This window comes from Pinus tabuliformis, chromosome 6 (genome assembly GCF_031772625.1).
Source record: "Pinus tabuliformis cultivar Carrire ecotype Pingquan chromosome 6, CPIR1, whole genome shotgun sequence".
NCBI classification, from domain to species: domain Eukaryota; kingdom Viridiplantae; phylum Streptophyta; class Pinopsida; order Pinales; family Pinaceae; genus Pinus; species Pinus tabuliformis.
Window position 1 is genome coordinate 1,842,594,721 of NC_142292.1, and position 13,935 is coordinate 1,842,608,655.

The 13,935-nt window shown below is 39.4% G+C and overlaps 1 protein-coding gene across 1 annotated transcript in view; it reads left to right on the plus strand.

Annotated features, from left to right (window-relative positions):
• The window catches only part of LOC149266376 (protein RIK-like), a 55,999-nt gene extending 50,606 nt beyond the window's left edge, over nt 1-5,393 (plus strand). Inside the window, 4 exon segments of the mRNA XM_089430474.1 lie at nt 2,172-2,438; nt 2,556-3,171; nt 4,457-4,853; nt 4,969-5,393. Coding sequence (XP_089286600.1) covers nt 2,172-2,438; nt 2,556-3,171; nt 4,457-4,853; nt 4,969-5,093 — 1,405 coding nt within the window. The 3' untranslated portion in view covers nt 5,094-5,393.
• Nucleotides 5,394-13,935: the final 8,542 nt, after the last annotated feature.

Consider the following 13,935-nt stretch of genomic DNA (forward strand, 5'->3'; position numbering starts at 1 on the left):
GATAACTGTACGGATTTGAGGGCAGGCTGCCTCATTTTCAGGTTTGCTGTCTGTTTGATTAATTCTCAGAGCCATTTTTCCCTGTAAGGGAGCTTTTGTAAATTCTGAAGAAAATTTTGAATGATGAACTGATCTAGAGGGGCAGAAATATTTGTGTACTGCGTGTGATTGCTTTTCTCGTTTTCTGCTGGATGCAAAAGTTATTATTACCAGCAAGTAACTAGATTTGATCTGTTTGTTTAGATCGCTGGTTTTAGGATATTTTAACATTTTCTGCATCAAACCCTTTGGCAATGTTATTGCCTGGAAAAATGTGTGAATTTTTCCTTGGTGATACCATTGTGTACTTTTCAGAAAAGCACAATGCGATGGCGCACTGTAGCAAAAATCCGCCAGTCCATAGATAAACCCTGCTTTAAAAGTGGAATTTTGGGGTCATTTTGCAAATAGACTGAGGACAAAAGAGAGCAAAGGAGGAGACTAGTTTGTCTTGAGCCAAGTATGAGGATTTATGTGGCAATGCATTTATTTGATGTTGTTGTTGCTTTAGATGTTTAAAAAAATTGAAAAATGAATATATTTTCTAGTTTTTAATTTCCTCAATATTTTTCGATGTTTTCCCGGATGTTGCTGATGTTTTTGCTTCCGGAATAAATCAAATACATGGCTTCATATGGAAGCTTATGCTGTTAATCCAAATGGTATGGTCTTTAGAGAACAAAGCCTCGTTAAGATAGAGTGGCGGTTGATTTCTATTAAGAAGAATTTTTATCTGTAGAGGAGGTTTCTCATATTTGTACTCAGTTTACTCAATTTGATGTTTTCATGGCATGGAAGCTCCAAATTTGTAAACATTTTGCCATACCACTACTCTTACTCTTGTAGGTAGCTAAATCCTGATATTGCGAGAGGTATTAAAAGCACTTATTCTTTCATCCATACTATGAAGGGAAACTGATCGGGATCAATGAAACCATAGGTCTAAATCCATAGTACATTAGTTTCATTGTTTGGAAAGACCCAGGGTACAAGGAGGGTCCTTCCAAGAAATGGGACCAATGCCTAAATGATGCTAAATGTGTGGATGAGGATACAAACAGATGGCCTTGTTGAGCTATATCCAGTGACAGTTCTGATAGGGGGGCCTATGCTTGAGAGATGATTACTAGGAGAGCTTGTTGGCCGAGGATCTGCATGATTATGGTGATGCAAAAGACTTAAGTTTGTTGAGGCATTGAGTCTTACTCTTGAGTTTTGATAAGAGTACTTGCAGTTTCTCTTTTATTGATTCAGTGATCAACTGCTAGTGCTAGCAAATGCTTTTGAACATTTTTTGAATGTACTTGGGTTAAATTTTCTCTATCATTATATGAAAAATGATGTCATAGTCATGTTTTATTTTAATTCTTGTTGCTGATTTGCATAAATATTGTTTTTGTATTTTCTAGTTCCTATATATAAAACTGTGTATACCGATGTCCGTATGTCCCATGTTTTTAAAAACACCATGTTGCTTTCTAAAAAGTTATTTAAAACCATAATACCAGCGAATAATGGTCAGATTTACGATTTTTTAAAGAAGTAGGCCTTTTTGGACACCAAACTTCGTTAGTTCATAAGTTTTAATGTGAAAACTGAACTTTTGGTGCTTTGATTGAATTATTTATCCTGTAACTTAGTATTTTCATCGGAGGCACATTTTATGCAACTTGAGCATTGAAATGCTTCGTTGTCATTTCTGTACGATATTTTCAATACTTTTTTCTAAAGCATTGAATAGGCTGGATTTGGCTTTTTAGCTGGATCTTTCAATTTCCTGTTTTTATTTTTCATGTAATGGCTAGTATGGTCAAATTCCTCAAATAAAGAAAGGGTATACATTTTATTCCGTGCAATCCTAAACCTTTTTTATCTTTGGCCACCCTTCCTGACTATTCTATGGTCTTTAGAAAAAGAAAGAATGTATGTGGTTTGAAATATTGTAACACCTGATTCAATGTTGATAGTATATTTTTTTTCTGACAGTTTTCTTGAATATAAGATTATCATTGCTTCATGAATTGAAAGTGTTGTCTCTTTAAGCATTATTATTATTGTCCTTTCCTGAAAGCTTCATTTGTTTCTGCTAGAGTTGAAAAATATTATCCAAATCTTTTCCCACTTTCTTTCAGGTCTTCAACATACCAGGTTGCAGCAGCAAGTTCTATGCCTTGTCCTGCTATGCCTTCTGCTGCTTTGCAGTCTTCCATTTCCCCTTATCAGGTTTCTTCATATCCTATGAGTACCTTAGGTGTAGGCCCTTATGCTGGTATTTACCCCCAAGCTGTAGTGTCATACACACAAACCCCTGCAACTTCATACAGCTTAAGCTCATCACTACCACAACCAGGGTCAGTCAACTTGGCAGATTTGATATCGACAGATCCCTACATTAACATGTAAGGCTTCATCTATCATGTTATGGTTGTTTTCTGATTCTTCCTTGGAAGAAAACTGCAAGTTTTGAGTGGATTTTATGAAATTGATTTTTCTAGAAATGATTGTTATTTTTGCAGGTCGTTGACAACCAAAGTTTATAATGCAGTTCCACCCCCTCAGCAGTTGTTGTCTGAAAGTGAGGTTGCAAAGGCAGATACAGAGAAAACCAATGGAATATCTACGGAGTCAACTTCAAGAGCTGACTTGACAGCAGTAACACCATCCTCATCAAATGCTGCTGTTAGCTCAGCAGCCATAGCAGCCTCCTGTATTTCTGCTCAACCAAATCTTGTATGTACAGGGACAAATGGTATGCAAGGAGCTGTTACTAGCAATGCCCAAAATTGTATTTCTGCTTTACCCTGTTTACCTAGTTATGGACAGCCAACTCCAATCAGTATTCCCCAAGTTCAACAGAGTCAACAAATACAATCTCCTTACATGGCTGGAACAAACTACAGTGGATATGGTGGGATATACCCCCAAGCTACGCCACTGCAGCAGGTGGCCCTTGCGCTCCAAAGACCACCTCCTCCAGTTTCTGTTAGACCTGGCTTCACACATTCAACGAGTGATCCACCAACCAAGGCTCAGTCCAGTTACAGCAATGGAGAAAGTGAGAAGCAGCCTGCACAGCGTCGCAAATTTCAGGAGTTACCGGTTGTGGCAAGGGAACGATCAAGAGACAATCAGGTATGTATGAATTCCCAGTTTAAGCCTGGGAGAAGAAATGATCCCAGTGTTGATTCTGGGAGGTCATTGAACCTCCCAATAGGAAATAGATTGACTAACTTTTATCAAGGTCGGTATGGCTTTTATGTGTAGGTTCATTTAGAATATTTCTTGGTAGTCAAAAGACGGTAAGTAAAGAGGGTGAATATCATCAACCCTCACTTTAGCATACAAGATGGATTCTCAAGCTGGGCTCTGACAAATTCTCAAGTTTTCTATGTAGACCAGCATTTTGGAGGATCTAGTATCTTCTAAAGTGATTCTCAATATTGTATTGAGAGATCTGAATTCTGCAACTCTAAAATTGTTCTTTTTAATTTTTTTGTTTATGCTGATTAGTATTCTTTGTACCAGGTATTTTCTCTGACCTGCTATCGAGCTGTGACTTTTGCGGACCCATCTATATGGACCTTCATTTGCATGTTTCACAGGGTTGGAATATATGGAGTTGCTGTTGCATGTCAAAGGAAGCCACAGATGAAGCATTGAAGCGGCGACTTGAATTTTGATTATGTCCTTTCTATATCGATTTTGAAATTTTGCTTAGTTTGTTGACTAGGAAGGATGGAACTGCCTGAATGAGAATGCGTGTCATCCTTTTATGATTGTTTTTCATTTTGCTTCAATCTTCATCATGGGCAAGCCTGTTCTATATTGTGAGTCTGCCATATTTTTTAATGACTGTTTTTGTCTTTGCCTTTAATGTTTCATCATGTAAGATCTTGTTTTCTTGATTTATCTTTTTGTCTTTGCCTCTCATCTTGTCATGGAAGACCTTGTTTTAGCGTTGTTCTGCAAAAATACTCACGGGGTGTATGCTATTTGGACGGTCATTGCTGACAATATGATTTGTTTGCGATTTAGATGTGTTCATCTTGTGCTTATCTAATTGGTCAATTTCTGTATTTTGTCGTCTTCCTTGTGTTTGAACTTTGATGCAAACATGCTATATTTGTGGTTTTATCTCAAGCTTGTGGTTTTGCATTTTAAGTATTCAGCTTCTACAAATATCTATCATGATGCTATTATTACATGTATTCCCCCTTTTCGACTTCTTGATTAGTCTGAATGCTCAATGCATGGTTGCAAATGCATTTTATATTGATTTGTCTTTTCTACAGATCTTGCTTATTTATGTTGGCACCTATTTCCGGTCAACCTCAAGCATAAATGTTAACAATAGCTGAACTTTATTCAACTAGATATAGTCTAGTGGTACTAATCAATGTATTTATTATTCTTTCAGAACTCACTACAGGGAACAGAATTTTCAAAGTTTGGTGAATTAGCAGAACCGAGCACAAAGAAACTTCATTCCATGCCGCCTCCAAAGAATGTGCCGGTGGGACTACCAAAAAGTATGCCTCCACCACCTGCACAGAGTATGCACCCGCCATCTGCACATAGTATGCACCGACCATCTGCAGAGAGTATGCCCCAACCATCTTCAAAGAGTATGCCTCCACCATCTGCACAGAGTATGCTCCAGCCATCTTCAAAAAGTATGCCCCCACCCTCGATGAGTATGCCTCCGCCATCCTCGAGAGGTACGTCCCCGCCATCCTTGAGGAGTATGTCCCCGCCACAAATAGTGTCTTTGAAAACAATGTCCGAGACAAAAACGGAGGGTTCATCCCACCATGGTAAGTCTTACCTGTGATTTTCCATGTGAAGACGAAAGGATTATTTGTGTTTGATTTTGCATGATGTTTATTTGTGAGCTGGGATTTATATTTTTGCTCCTCTATCTTTTTGTAGTGTCAGAGACTACTATTAAGCTTGTGGAGTACGGGGAAGAAGATGACGACGATTCAAGTGCTCCTGGAACACCGAATGTAAATGGAACACAATATGCAAGTGGGAAACCATTTTGGGCCCCCTGATCTTGTCTGTCCTAATTCCATTAGAATATGTGATTGTAAATCAAGTTGAAATATCTATTATTTTATATATTTTCCATTTTCAATTCGAAGATTGATTTCTCCTTCAGTGAGTGACTGACAGGATTGTAGCATAAAGCAGTTTTGGTGCGTTGGACATTTTACAGATTGATTTTAACTGCTCCTTTCCACGACGTGTTTTGTGGTTAGATGCACCATTATTCCTGGAAGAATGGCAGGACACGGTGCTGTATATTATGTACACTCAGAACCGGAAGTTGACTCAGCGTTTTTACCGTCTTTTATCAAAACAATTCCCTGAATTTGTGATTGTTGCCATAAGTAATGTAGTACTCTGGCAGAATCTAATAACTGTCGAGGAGGTCGAGTTTTTTTGTGGTTTATTTGACTTATCCTAGATTCTTCACAACTTCATTTCGTCGTTGTCTAATTTCTCCCGGCTTAGAAGTGATATGCCAACTAAAAGATACACAGGCTTCCTTTCTTGGTATTCTATTCATATAATGTTGAACTTTTCCCTGTAATTTGCATGGAAGCAAACACAACGTAAATACTATTTTATTTACCCTAGAAGAAGCAGCCAAACATAATTATTTGCAGGAAATATTGACTCCTTTTCAAACATTTGTTTCGTTGTTGGCAGCAGGGCCAAATTCCTTTGGCCGATTCCCTTCATTAAATCGAAACAGGACAGTTTTAGCATTGTAAATTAAAACGTCTGCAAATAAATGTATTAAAAATATGTAAGCTAGTCGTTTAAGATGCAAGAATGTTTAAAATATTTATTTATTTTACTTCACTATCAAAACAATGCTCAGATGGCTGTATTAACTGAAGCGCTTTTTTAACAAAGCATACAAAATGTCTTAAAAACATCTTAAGCCAGTCGAATAAGACGCATTAAAATTTAAATTTTACTCAAGTGTAGTATAATTTGGAAAAGGGATAAGCAACTGTATTTTCTAATTTTGGGGTAACGTTGATTTTATTAAGCCTGCCTTAAGAAGGCATCACAAAGCTAATCACGAATAAAATGTCGAGACTCATTTTACCATTTACTTTTGAGTGAAGGAGAATTTGAGAATTCTATCTTTTCGAGTGAAGGGGATGTGTAAGTGTGAACAATGTGGGCTATAATAAAAAAGAAAACAAATATACTATACCTATTTAATTATTCATTTATATGACCTAATATAATTTCATCTAAAGTAAGTAGAATCATATATCATATATATATATATATTTCATTTATATGACCTAATATAATTTCATCTAAAGTAAGTAGAATCATATATCATATATATATATATATATTGATATATCATATATATATGTAATACGTTTTTAAACTTTATATTTTTCAAAAATATGTGATATAAACTTCATATATATTTATATAAAAAAAGTCAAAAGAAAATATTAATATGAATTAAAATTTACGTATATTTAAAAATACAATAATAACAAAAAAAATAATTTAATATTAATAACAAAAAAATTATTTAATGTGTGCTGATAAAATGTTAGATAATTTTTGATCCCCAAAAATTAGTTTAATGTATGCTGAAATGTTAGATAAAATTTGATCTCCAAAAATTACTTAAATGTATGTTAATAAAATGTTAAATAAAATTTGATCCCTCTTGGCTCTTCTTGGCTCATGTTAGATCTTTGGTTAAAATAAAGCTATACTAATTATTGAAGCAACACAATCAACAAATTTATTTTGAAAAATTGTAAAGATTCTATAACACTTTAAAACTCTAAAATATTTCAATATTTTTAGGTTGTGTATGTATTCTTTCTTTGTCATTTTGTTTGCATGGAAGCGATTTGAAGGTTTACATCACTACCAAAAGTTAAACTTAATGTTATAACTTAGAATATTTTATTACAATAAAACTTAATCTAATTGGAGTTCAATTATCAGTTTTATAATGTTCTATTTATGACTTGAAATACGATATTGGACATAGTGCTTTATTTATGTTGAGAGCATATATTAGGAACAGGTTTAGTCAAATAATTGTCTTCCAACACTGGTCAACCTATGCCATTTGTTTTAGAAATCCACCCCGGCCCGCAAACACCTTTCACTACACATTTTGCGCTTGCAAGCTGCTCCTATAATTGAATTTAATATGAGTTTCACTCAAATATGAAATTTCAAATTCAAATTGATTTGATTTTTACTTGATCTAATTTTTCGTTGTCGCATTTGAGGTTTAATTGGATTTATTGGCATGAGCGGTTTAACAAGCCACCTCTTTCACTGCTTCCTTTTCGCTTGATTGATTTAGCGATCTGGTTAGCTAAAGTACGGCCACTATGCTCTGAAAAACCTTCCTTTGTGGTGGCTTGGTCCCCAGATCTATGTCACTAGAGGTGCTACACATGATCTAGCGAGAGATCAAGAACGACAATCTTGTTGTGGAAGTGAGCACAGATGAGATTTTGCACCATGGCAATTTCTAGATGATGCCCATCAAACTCTCCATAGACGATCTCTAATTGACCTTTGCATCTATCAACGTGCTCATTCTTACCCACTTTTCGGGGCTCATCAATGAATACTAGCACGAGCTCGAATCCTAGCATCGACTCTGGTTTCCACGGGGTTGAGATCACGATGGTCTCATATACATCAAGAGATAATGTCCCTGTCAAGCTTTGCGACTTTACGTGTCTACAACACACAGCAACACAACTAGGATGCTAATTTATTGGGCCTTATCTCTACTTTGAAATCAACTGAAGCATTCGAGATGTTATCCACATGTTTGCTAGCGCTCTGCCATAGGGTACCAACATATATCTTGGTTTCCCTCTTAGTTATATTGCAGTCCGATGCCTGCGATAATAATTCAACCAGACGAGCAAAGGTGATATTGCACAAGCTGTTGGCCTCCAAGGTCTCTTGTGCGGGCACCTGCTGTAGCGTGCGGGAGCATGGTAATGACGACGTGAAGGATGTATTCAAATTGGAGAGCCAAGATTATTGCGGACAGGGATCTGGGAGGATTAGGATGTGAGCAATAATGGATTTTCTTTTGATAGTGACAAGGATTTGGGGTATGGGGAGTAAATGGGTATTGGAACTAGAACTGGAAATGCAAGGCAAAGGCACTGGAGGTGGTGTAATTTGTTGAAATGGAGAAGTGCGATGGGAACATGCATGTGTCGAGATGGGCACCATCATGTTGCATGTAAGGCACATCCATTATTAGCATATAAGCCTATACCCATTATTAGCATATAAGCCTATACGCTCAGTATAGGAGGAAACAAGAAAAAAGAATGCAAGTCTCGTCACCATCTCTGGCCTCTGGAGTTTTGGTGTTTGGAATCGATTTGTGTTAATTTTAGGTATGTTTTATGCTTAGAGCAAGTTATTTCAATTTTCACAGTTAGCTCAATACCTTTTCTAGTTTAGCAATCACATCAACATTAAAGTAAACTGTAGATAGAACATAAACATAAATCGCAAAAGACAAAGCCAAGACGAGGACACAAGATGTGGCGCTAGCCAGGGACAAACCCCAATGCGGGGAACCTTTGATCAATTCTTCTTATATGTTCTTCAATAATTCAACAGAGAGAGAGATGGTACATTTACAACAAAAGTCAATACTTTGACTTATCTAGATAAGAGCATAGATCATCTCTAAGAAGATGATACATGAGATCAGTTGAAGACATGCTACTTCAACTGATTCTCCAAGGTGACTCCACCTATCGTTGTGCTGCATTTCGTCATCATGTTGCACCTCACCGCGCTGCACCATGCTGCACCCATCATCACTATGTTGCATCTCATCACGCTTCATTAATCATGACTGTATTGCATTATGTGCCATTGCGGCACCATGTTGCCACACTGACCTATGTGTTGGCTGCATCTTGCTTGCTTGTTGTCCCTAGCATGCTTGTTGTTGCATGCTAGCGTTCCCTTGCATGCTAGCTGTAACATTCCATGCTTGGTGTATTTGTTGCTAAGTACCATACAACTGTCCCAATGTTAGTTAGTTGTCCCTTGCATGCTGCTCTCTTTCGGAGACACAGATGCTTTCGCTGTGCCGGTAGTTCCCGACAATTTCGGTAGTTCTGGCAATTCTATTTGTTCTTGCAAGTTCCAACAGTTCTGGTTGTTTTTGACAGTTTCGGCTATTCCGGCAATTCCAACAGTTCCGACTTTTCCCTGCAATTCCAGCTTCTGCCCTCTGCATCAGCTTTCTTAGCTGTTCCGGCAATTCTCGACAGTTTCGACTATTCTTGGCAGTTCCTGCTTCTCCCGACAGTTCTGACAATTCCAGCTATTCCCGACAGTTCCGGCAATTTCGACTGTTTCCAGTTATTCCCTACAATTCTGGCTTCTGCCCTCTACGTCAGCTTTCCCAGCTGTTCCGGCAATTCCCGGCAGTTCTGGCTATTCTCGGCAGTGCCAGCAATATCGGCTATTCCTGGCAGTTTTAGCAATTTCGGCTATTCTTGGCAGTTCCGGCGTTTCCCTGGTAGTTCCGACAGTGCCCGACAGTTTCGACTTTTTCTCGGTAGTTCCGACAGTGCCTGGCAGTTCCGGCTTCTGCCCTCTGAATTAGGGCAACGTTATCCCTTAAGATCTCTCCTCCTACTAAAAGCCAAAGACAAGTAGAGAGGAAGAGATCCCAAGTGTGTTGAAATGACTTGAAGGCCACCTCTATTTATACTAAAACGTTGAGCACAAGTGGGGTTTATTTGGTCGCTGACCGACTTTGATGAATTGTCCCATAACACATAAATTCATATCTCCATGAATACTTATCGGAATTGGATGATCTTTAGATCAATCTTACACCTCTTGATGAGAGGGATCCAAGAAAAATATCAGCTTCCATTAATAAGATGACCGACTTGGAGTTTGGCCCTAGTTGCCAATTTTAACACTCCCTCTCAACTAGGGAGAGCTCCATCCACTGATCCATATGTCCGACTGTACTATCTTTGCCATCAGTGCCCTGCACTGTTGACCTCTGCTTTGCTCTGCTCTACTACCATGAAGAAGAAGAAGTGATCGAGAATGTCTCATACCATTCTCTATTGGCCCGAAGTCAGTTTCATCTGAAGAGAGTGTGTCACATCACTCTCACTGGCCCGAAGTCAGTTTTATTGATCCCAGATCAATATCACAAGAGAGTGTCTCAAACCACTCATACTGATCCCAGATCAGTTTCATTGATCCCAAGTCAATGGAGGTCAACCTACCATAGGGAGTACGGTAGATACATCAATGCGTCCATTGATAATACTACTATGGTCCCTAACCCCATTTCCCTGCTCATTGATCAGATGAGAGGTACTTCCATGAGTCCCAGACTACATGGGTAGGATGCCTCGACAGGAGAATGAATCATCTTGTCCACAGGAGAACGAATCATCCTGCGCCACAGTCACCATGAGAGAACTAATCATCTTGACTCACAGGGGAACTAATCACCCTGTTACACAGTTGCCACGGGAGAACTAATCATCCCGGCCCACAGGAGAACTAATCATCCTGTTCCACAGTTTCCACGGGAGAATTAATCATCCTGGCCCACAGGGGAACTAATCATCCTGTTCCACAATGGCCACGGGAGAACTAATCAGCCCGGCTCACAGGAGAACTAATCATCCCGTTCCACAGTCGCCACGGGGTATCACAGGGAAAGGTTGAACCTGTCATCTTGTACATAGCACACCACCAGGGAGGGTGAGTCGCCCTGTGGTCGTATGTTGCTCTAGTAAATACCCGAAGCCCCCTAGAGCTCCCAGAGCTCAATGCATGCAACATGCAGGTCCCTTATAAGAAGGTCCCTCAATGACTCCAAGTCGTTCGGGAAAGTCACAGATTTGACCTTTCCCCGGGGATTTGACAAAATGTCTGTGACCTGTACATCAGTTTCAATGCGATGGAGCCTCCTCGCTCATCAACTTAGCATATTCCAAATAAGGCAGTATCTGATGTCTATCTGCTGGAGCAATCATCGGATACGAGATTCCTCAATAATTGAATCTCCCCTTTGGTTGTCACAGAGAATCACAGTGGTATGCATCATGTGTACAAACAACTCACTTAAGAGCTTCTGTAACCATGTAGCTTCACACGAGATCATACTCGTAGTTATGTATTCGGTCTCAGTGGTGCTTATAGCAACCGACTTTTGCTTCCTGTTCATCCATGATATCGAAGCAGAATCCAAAGAGAACCAGCACTAAGAAGTGCTCTAGTGATCCTCCACACTGCTTCCCTAGTCAGCGTTCGAGTAATCATGCAGTTTCATATTTCTGGCAGTGTCTCTCAATCCATGAGATTGTGCCCGAAAGATATCTCAGAAGATTCATGGCACCAATCTAGTGAGGCTTAACCAAATATGAGCTTACCATGCTAACTGCAAAACATATGTCCGAACGGAAGTTCACCGAGAACATCAACGCGAATGAGTTTATGAAACCTAGAGGCATTTCCCAAATCTGGTTCGACATCACTACCATATAACTTTTGAAAGTTAAGATCCTCAAGGTAGTCATAGGCTTGCAGTTTATCATTCCACATTCAGAATCCAACTCCCTCTTACTTCTGCAAACGAGAAGGTTTGCACCTGTCAGAAATAGGCCGTCCTCATAAGGTGCCGGTATGAGAGGTCTATCATCCACAACCTTCGGGTAATGGTTTAGATCGGTTTCACTCCTAGTGAATCTCAACTTCATTAGACAGCTATCAATCCTCTCATACTACGCCCGGGGTGTTTTGCTTCAAGCCATAGAGGGCTTTCTTCCACCTGTATAGATGAGATTCCCGACCATGAATCTCAAACTCCTCGGGTTGTTCCAACCCTGTGGACCTGCTGCATGATGGGAATGGTCCCCTTATAAGATTTTCCTTCGGTACTTTTCAGACATGTACCTTCATGCTCTTCTTGAATTCAGGCATCTCTATCACCACCTGACTCACATCGGTTAGGGCCCCATAGGTAGACCTCCAATGTTACAGATGCGATATGTCAATTGACATGATCCCTAATGGACCATCCTGCAACTTGATACAAATTGCCAACCCTGAACCCATGAGAAAAAGCATCTTTGAAAATTCTATTTTTTAACACATACTTTTCTATCGATGAATGCCACCTTGAAACCTTTGACTTCCATTTCCTAGATGGACACCAGGTTCTTCTTGTGATTAGGTACATAAAAGAGATTCTTGTAAATGAATAGAGTTACCCTCATTCAATTGAGGGGTAACATTCCCTACACCCTTTCTGGGATTGGTGGCATCGACTCCAAATATAATCCCACCGCTGTTTCCATCTCTACCAAATTCGAGAGAGCACCCTTCTATCCAATGAGGTGCCTTGAAGCACTACGATCAATAAGCCAGATTCCCAAAGACTCTGAAGGAGAGGGCCAATACAAGATAACACTTCTTTATCTTATCAAAAACAACTTTTGATTCTTCATTCCTGGGGTTCTTTGCTTTCTTTGAAGAGTTGACCATTTCATTGATGACTTGCATTACCTGTCATTTCTTGATCATTGAAAATGTCCTTGGAATGATTGTTATTTTCATCAAGAGATGTGTCTCTGCCATTTGGACACTTCTTCGTATAATGGCTGAACTTATTGCAACCAAGGCATCTACCTTTCCTTCCACCCTTAGATCTGGACTTCCCAATGAAGTGATCTTTAGGTAGGCCATCAGAAACTGCACTGCGCCATTTTAATAATATTCTCCGCTTCAACTTCACCCTCGGTGAATTTGAAGAGGGATGAGGAATCCACTGATCCTTTTGTCCTTTCCCAACTGTCTTCGGTGATCGCTCTTTCACTCTTGCTTGGGCATTGTTTTCACCTCAGCTCCGATACCATGTTAATTATAGATATGTTCTATGCTTAGAGCAATTTATTTTAATTTTCACAGTGAGCTCAATATTTTTTCCAGATTAGCAATCACATCAACATTAAAGTAAACTGCAGATAGAACATAAACATAAATCGCAGAAGACAAGCCGAGACAAGAGGACACAAGATGTGGCGCTAGCCATGGACAAACCCCAATGTGGGGAAACCCTTGATCAATTCTTCTTATATGTTCTTCAATAGTTCAATAGAGAGAGAGAGAGAGATAATACGTTTACAACAGAAGTCAACACTTTGACTTATCTAGATAAGAGCATAGATCAACTCTAAGAAGATGATACATGAGATCAGTTGAAGACACGATGCTTCAACTGATTCTCCAAGGTGATTCCTTCACCTATCGTTGTGTTGCATTTTGTCATCATGCTGCACCTCACCGAGCTGCACCATGCTGCACCCATCATCACTACGCCGCATCTCATCACGCTTCATTAATCATGACTGTACCCATCACTGTATTGCATTATGTGCCATCGCTGCACCATGTTGCTATACTGACCTATGTGTTCGCTGCATCTTGCTTGCTTGTTGTCCCTAGCATGCTTGTTGTTCTTAGCACGCTTGCTGTTGCATGTTAGCGTTCCCTTGCACGCTAGCTATAACATTCCATGCTTGGTGTATTTGCTGTTAAGTACCATACAACTGTCCCAATGTTAGTTAGTTGTTTCTTGCATGCTACTCTCCTTCGAAGACAGAAGCTCTGGGTATTTCGATAGTTTCGACAGTTTCGGCTGTTCTCGACAGTTCCTACAGTTCCCGGCAGTTCCAGTAGTTTTGGCAATTCCGGCAGTTTCAACTATTCCAGCGTTTCCGGTAGTTCCGACTTTTCCCTGCAGTTCCGACTTCTGCCCTCTGCGTCAGCTTTCCCAGCGATTCTGGCAATTCCTGG